The 7,294-nt window shown below is 49.2% G+C and overlaps 1 protein-coding gene across 1 annotated transcript; it reads left to right on the top strand.

Moving 5' to 3' along the window:
- Positions 1-945: 945 nt before the first annotated feature.
- On the top strand, positions 946-4,691 carry INAFM2 (InaF motif containing 2). Its single transcript, XM_083432290.1, has one exon. It carries the CDS (start codon positions 1,596-1,598, stop codon positions 1,935-1,937), a length of 342 nt encoding a protein of 113 aa, XP_083288416.1. The 5' UTR covers positions 946-1,595; the 3' UTR covers positions 1,938-4,691.
- The last annotated feature ends 2,603 nt before the right edge of the window (positions 4,692-7,294 follow it).

Below are 7,294 nucleotides of genomic sequence, written 5' to 3'. Positions count from 1 at the left end.
TCTCATATGTATAAAATCAGCAGAGGGATTATTACATCCCAATCCTTTGTTCTCAACATGTCATATTGGCACATCACTGCATTAAGAGTCAAATGGCAGTAACAGAGCATCTTAAGGTGACTTCATTCTAACATTCCTGTTTTTAAAATCTCTGTTTTGAAAGTTTGGAACCAGTGAGCACTATTCTAGCTTCTTCCCCCTCAATTCCTTGCTCCCAGGAAACAAAAATACAAAATGTTGGATCACACACACCAAAGTCATTAGTGGGTCCTAGAATCTCTATTAGACACACCAGCATCTTGGGCAGGGCAGATTAGATTTCTAGAGGCGTTTTTCAAACGGTCAAACGCACCTAATATTTGCAATGTGCAGACTCCAGGTGCTCACCTATTGGTCCAAAATCCCCCCCCCCATGGTTGATAAGATTGAAAAAGCGGTTTTCTTGGCTTCTTTTGCAATGTTTGAAATTGAAGCTGTGAGACTCACAAATGTCCACAGTGAGATGAACGGGCCCCCAAACTAGTTCAGGGTTTCTTCCCGGACAAAATCCGGGAGTCCCCATGTTGACATTACAGCACAGGCCGGTGGGGAGGAGAGTGCAGCTCGCTGACCGTTTGTTCTTCCATACCTTCGGGATCACGGACGGGCGCCTCGATATTTGACCATTCCCCCACGCCCGCACCCTAATATCAGCTGGAGGAGGGAAAACTAGTGTCTGAAGCGGACCTCTCTCTCGAATGGCTTAGGACTTTTGAGCAACGCGGAGCAATGCAGGGATATTCGGAAGGAAGTCCCATTTCATTCAGTGCGACTCCCCCCACCAGCCTCAATAGCCAAGAATTGCAAATTTGTTTAGGATCGCAGCTTTGCGTGTACCTTTCGCTTCCTGTCTCCCCCGCCCCCCCCCCCCAGCGCGACCCTACCGCATGTACTCGGAAGTAGTGACTCCATTAAATGAGACTGACTCCCAGGGAAATGGGAGTGGGGATCGCAGCCCCCCGAGTCGCTCCCCCTCCCAATATGTGATGCGCCGGAGCTGTTGCCCCTCCCCGGACAGAAGGCGGGTCGGCGGTCCCTGGCCTGCTGCCAGTGCAGAGCCGCGGCTGGCCGGTGGTCCTCCCGCTCTCGCATTGCCTTTTTAAGGCGCCACAGCATCCGCTCCCACCTCCGTCGGCGCTCGTGCCCCTTTAATACCCGCTGCCTGCACAGCCCGGCCGCTGAGCGCCGCCGAGACGCCGCGGATTCAGCTGCTGCGAAAGAGAGAGGGAGGCGCGCGCCCCGACAGCAGCATCCTCGCCGCGAGTCGAGGCCGAGCGACGCTGCCTTTCCGCCGACGGGCTTCCCCACCCGCGGCCGCCCTCCTGCAGCCGGGCGCGTCGCAAGCTCGCCGCCGAGGCCGTCGATCGCCGTCCGCCGCCTGCCTGCGAGGCCCACCCGCTGCAGCAGCAGCAGCAGCGCCTGGTTCTCCCGGCGCCCCGGGGCATGTCGTGATGTGATCGGCGGCGGCGGCGGTGCGTCCCTCGGGGCCCATCCCGCTCGGGAGCCTCAGCAAGACGGAGAGGGCGGTGGAGCAGCGGGCCAAAGGCCGCGCCCCCATGAAGGAGAAGGAGGCGGGGGCGGGCGGGGAGCGGGGCAAGCCGGCTACTTACACCGGGGACAAGAAGGCGCGCATGGCGGCCAAGACCAACAAGAAGTGGGTGCGCCTGGCCACCGTGCTGGCCTACGTCCTCTCCGTCTCGCTGGCCGCCATCGTGCTGGCCGTCTACTACAGCCTCATCTGGCAGCCCGTGCGCGGCGGGCCGCACACCCCGCCCCAGCCGCCCGGGACGGCCCCCGGCCCCGACCCCGGCCCGCTCGCGCCCGGCACCGGAGAGACCACGAGGCCGCTGACCACCGCCGTGCCGCCCACGACGACGCCCGACACCTCGGATCGCTAGGGACTCGATCCGGCCCAGGAGGCCGGAGGCACAACCTTTCTCCCCGCCAACCCCATCCCTCGACCGACCCCACCGTGCTGCACCGACTCCGGCGGAGACAGCGACTGCGGAGTACAAGGGAAGCCATCCGACCGGGGAGCCCCGACGGCCGCTGGAGCAAGCAGGGAGCCTGGACCGCCCCGTCGCCCCGGACTCGAGCGGGCGCTCTCGGCTGTGGACTCGGAAAGGCCGGGAGATGAAGGACGCTTCTCCTCCTGTCTTGGCCCTTGGCTTCCCCGCCTCGCTCTCTGGAACTTGAGCAGGGAAAACTGTACCGGTTTTTAGTTTTTACAAATACGCTTTATTAATCCCTAAATAAGTGGGGGGGAACCACGTGGAATGGAGCTCAGGTATGTCAGCCTATCTGAAATGTACCCCGAGGCATTTCCTTTGTACCCCTGTGCATATACCTCTTTGTATACAGAGCCCCTTAGTTAATGCATAGAGAGGACCTATATAATCTATATTCTGTACACACGCGGACAGAGGGAAGGAGCAGGTGCTGAATGGTGTTTAAAGGGCTATTGGGGAAAGCTTCCTTTGCAAGTCACAGCTAATCTGGGGTGGAAAAGGATGCCCAGTTCCTTAAAGCCCTGGCTATAGCACTGTTTGACCCTGTGCTTTATTACTGCTTGCTCAGCACCTCTTTTGTTAAAACATTCTTTTCCAAATTGTAAGCAAGGAAGAGGCGTTCCGGTTAATATTTTGCTGTAAACATGCCCAAAAGGAATTCATTCCTGAGGTTACTGTTGTCATATTTCTCCGGCCTCATGGCGATGCTGCTTTTGAGAGTTAACCTTTGGTGTATTTGTTCCTGACCTTTTCCCAGGCCAGTTACATCAGATTTGAGTTTCATTTAACTTTCCTTCTGTTTCAGCTGTCATTGCTGCCAGTCCTAAATTCTTTGGCAGAAACCCCCACTGATATCGCTGCTGGCCTGCATGCTGACCTTCCCAATTTGGGTTGACTCTACCCTGCCCACTGCAAATGGTGAACACCCCTTCCCCTTCCCAGCAGTGAATAAGAGGAAGTGGAAACAGCTGCCCTTTGGTCACTGTTTTTGTCTGGAAATCCCCAAACCATCCTTCTGCCACTTCTGTTCTCCTTGGTTGGTTGCAACTGCTGCTGGGGCTTCCAGAAATAAAACAGTTGCATTATAATGCCATAGGACCATTCCTGTAAATGGTATGAGCGATTCCAGTAGTCTGAGTGTTGGAACAGTGAAGCAGCTAACACAACCACCCTCCTATAGAAATATATACCTGGAAATGGCCACGGTTAGTTTCCCCAGAACCTGACTTGAATCTAGTCTCTTCTCTTGAACCTATGTCAGAGGCCTAATCTTTTATATTTTTAAACTTGTCTGTTAGGGATTTGAAATACATTAGTGTATGAGCTGACAACATTCACGATTTTGCTGAAGAATCTAATGAGAGCAGAACATGGTTTAAAACCCACTGTAGTGCTTAGACATAGCTGATATTCAGGTTTTTTAAAACATGCATTTTCCCTCCGTAGCGCATAGCGTTTAGTTCTATAGTTGATCGTTTCCATCACTTCGTACAGTACTCTTTTCCCACAGGCGCATAAATCTTTTTGTCAGGAAAAAGCATCTGCACAAAGAATCTTGTAGTCTCTTAAAACTTTATTGCATCGGGTATAATAAACACTTGAGTTTACACCAGAATATATTAGTCAGAGGTTCCATAAGCCTCTTGTTGATTTTTTTTCCCTGGAAAAGATAAATATGGCTTCCTCTCTGGAACATGTGCATTACAATGTGTCACACATGTGTATTGTCTGCTGTGGGATGGCAGTTGCTGTGTATATCAGCTACCTGATCTGTGTTCCTGCAGTGACAAGGGGATTGATTTCTCCATCGGAAATTGTAACCCCAAGTCCACTGTGCAGCAGGAGAGGGGAGCTTGGAAGCCTGCAATGCAAATCCTATTCATTCCTGCTCAGAAGTAAGCCCCACTGCTTTCACAGTGGGAATTAGTCCCCAGGTAACACTGTATGTGTGAGCAGCCTGAACTGGCCTTGAGCACTGGTAGCAGCATGCCGGCCCAGGAAACCACTGGACCAGGGTGTTGTGTAGCTGCTCCCTGACTTGCTCATTGCTTGACTTTCTCGCTTTGAACTAAGCAAGCTTGCAAGTTGCCCCCTTCTGATCAGCTGGATCCAGTGGCTGAAGGAGCAAACGAAAAAGAGCAGCGTGTTTTTTAAAAAAGCTGAAGCTGTAATAGTGAACTGACCTCTGATGAATGTGTTGTTTTGGGGAGGCCACAGGCCTTTGAAAGAAAATACAAGGTTCCCACCACCCCCCTTTATTGATTCAAATAAATAGCAAAAAATTGTGCCCTTAGAGGGATTTCCAGTATATTTTTTGATATGTTGTACAGTTAATACTGCTAGTCAGACATTTTGAACACACAAGGACAAATGTGTGATATTTCTGAGTGATTTACTCTGGGGGAAGAAAGAAATGAAATGTTGGCAAAATTACTTGATATTGGGCTGCCAAGCCACTAACCTTCTGTACGGTTGTCACTGAACGTCAGGCTTGAATAGGTTTAAATTCGAAGTTGTGAACATGCTCTATGTCTATATCTAATTCAGCCATGTAAGCTATGTCTGTATTCAGAAGTTCTGTATATTTTTAAAAAAATATTTTTAAGGTGAAAAAAAAAATACACTGAGAGATTTCTGCCTAAACTCAAATGTTTTTGACTTGTTTTTTTATTTAAAAACCACATTCCTTAAGAGAGTATTACCCTCCCCTATTTACAGATGCAGGAAATGGCGAGTAGCCTGTCAGCCTTACCCATCAAGAAAAAAAATTGCTTCAGCTCTAGATTCTAGATCCTCTTTTAACCAGCTGTTTGGTTTGTATGTTACTCCAGACAGGAGGCTGGGGAAATCTGAATATTTATGTGATTTGGAGATAGCTATATGCAGCAGTGGTCAGGAGGAGAAGCCCTTTGGTCAAATGGCAGAAAAAAGAACTTTGTGGGCACAGGAACTCCGGTTAGCTTTAATTCGGATTAAAGCAAGCCTGGCTTTCTGTGGATTGAGGGCACCCTGTTTGGGACAAGCTTTGCATGTCTTTGATTGTTGAGGGAGTAACTGTAGAAAGTCGAACTGTTCCGTGTGTTATAAAACATTCATACATGGAAGGCATTCAAAGAAAATGTACAGTTAGCTTGTCGATTGTTTTGTTTGATGTCTGTTTGCTCAGTGGGCCCAATAGTAGCTTCCCAGTGGGCAGGTGCAGAGTGTGGGAAAATGTGTGTCTGATCCCACATACATGACTTTTTACATGCCTGCTGCAATGGAAGGGGCCCATTGCGGTGGCGATGGTTTTGTGTTGCGGGTAGGATTAGACTATTGTGCAGTTTGGACCTCCGAGTTGGCAGGGACAGACTTGGTGAGAAACGCTGCTTTCGCGATACGTTGATCTGGGATTCATCTCTGCTGACTCTCATCAAAGGGGAATGAGTGGGAGAGGAAGGAAGGAAGAAGACTTATCGGGTGCCAGGACAGTTCAGTATATTTGGAAGCTGGGTTTATGGGAAATGTGCATTCCCAAGATCCCATGGCATTTAAGAAGTCATTCAGTTTAAAATTTTTTTTTTTAGAAAAGACTCAATAGGAAGTTGCCGTGGCTGGGACTGCTCTGTGATTGGGGATTCCTCAGAGGCTGCGGGATGTTTGTGGGAAGGCGGACAGGGACTTATGAGCAAACATGTTTTCTTTTTGCAAACAGCTAATGGCTTTCTTAAGTCTGCTGGGTAAAGCAGATGGAAGGGGAAGAGAAGTAAACTCAATTAAATGAGCACTGCTTAATGTTCTCTTGCCACTACTTCATCAGAGAGAACTTAGAATTCCTGTGGTTGGGTATCTTTTCATATACGTTCAGATTAAGGCCCTTTCTTGAAAAACTGCCTGCCATTTAAGAGCAGCTTCACCTGAAAGTCCTGTTGACTGCCTGTTAACATCTCAGCAAATTCACTTTTCAAACAGGAGTTGAAAGCTACTCTTGTTTCTGACATTGCAGCGACCAAGTATGCACGACACAGCCACTCACGTGCAGAAAACATCTCGTCTACCCATCACTGCTTGATGATGCAAGTATGAGTGCCATAAAGCCGGTCCCTTTATTTGTAAAACAGTTGAGGTTGGCATGGATCATACTGTCATAGAGAAAGTGTAAGCAATGCCATGCTAGGGAGGCAGGAATAGTTTGAGATCATTGCGACAACCATCTTAAGGGCTGTCCCATGGAAGATGAAGCAAGCCTTTTTTTTTCTTCTGCTCTGGAGGGTGGGACTCGAACCAATGGCTTCAAGTTGCAAGAAAGCAGATGCCAACTAAACACCAGAAAAACTTTCTGTTTGGCAGATCCTTGGAAGGTGATGGACTCTCCTTCCTTGGAGGTTTGTAAGCAGAGGTAGGGTGGCCATTTGCCATGTATGATCTAGTTGAGATTCCTGCATTGCAGGGGGTTGGACTTGATGACCCTTAGAGACCCTTCCAACTCTACGATTCTATGATTCCTTTCCCCCAAGCTTTTTATTTTGCTGGGATGCTTCTGGCAGGCAACATTGACAGCACCCCTTGGACTCATGTGCCAACTTGCCACCTGTTGCATAGGACTGGGCAATGGTGAAGTGGTAGAGCATTTGCCTTGCATGCAGAAGGTTCCAGGTTCTATTCCTGGCATCTTCAGGTAGGTCTGGGAGTGTTCCCTGTCTGAAATCCTGGAGAACTGCTGCCAATCAGTGTATAGGCGATTCTGAGCTAGATGGACCAATGGTCTTGTTCCTGAGCTGCTGGTTGCGGCAGGTGAGGTGTCAATAGTTCAGTACCTAGAGGGTTGGACCATATTCCCTGGCTGCATCCCAAGTCAACTGACCAAGGTCCTGGTAGGGTGTTTGTTCTCAAAACCAGGAACACCGTGAACATTCTGGGGGACAGGCAGGTTCCGTCTTTACGCTGACCAGAGGAAGCTAGCTGCACACTCTGCACAGCCCATAACAATCCTATTTTGGTTCACAAAATTATAGCCACATGGGTATGATTTTAGGGTAGTTATTAACTATGACACATTGCAAATTCCTTCTTTGTGAGCTTGGCTGCTTTTCTTCCCAAAATATAGCTAAAGAACATAGGGTTGAGATATGTCATGGGAGACTTTCAAGATAATTGCCGTGAATTTCATGGCTGTGTCAGATGATGAAACTGGTTAAATCCTTTGTTGATTCTTTGTAAACATTCCTTGTGAACAGGCCTGTCTTGCTGTCTAGACCTTCTTTTCC

Source organism: Podarcis tiliguerta, assembly GCF_965153285.1.
Source record: "Podarcis tiliguerta genome assembly, chromosome: 1".
NCBI classification, from domain to species: Eukaryota; Metazoa; Chordata; class Lepidosauria; order Squamata; family Lacertidae; genus Podarcis; species Podarcis tiliguerta.
The sequence above is the reverse complement of the archived record's forward strand: the minus strand, read 5'-3'. Positions and strand labels throughout refer to the sequence as shown.

What these genes read in the sequence shown, in the direction of transcription:
- INAFM2 (XM_083432290.1), top strand. Translation starts at nt 1,596, where the DNA reads ATGAAGGAGAAGGAGGCGGGGGCGGGCGGGGAGCGGGGCAAGCCGGCT.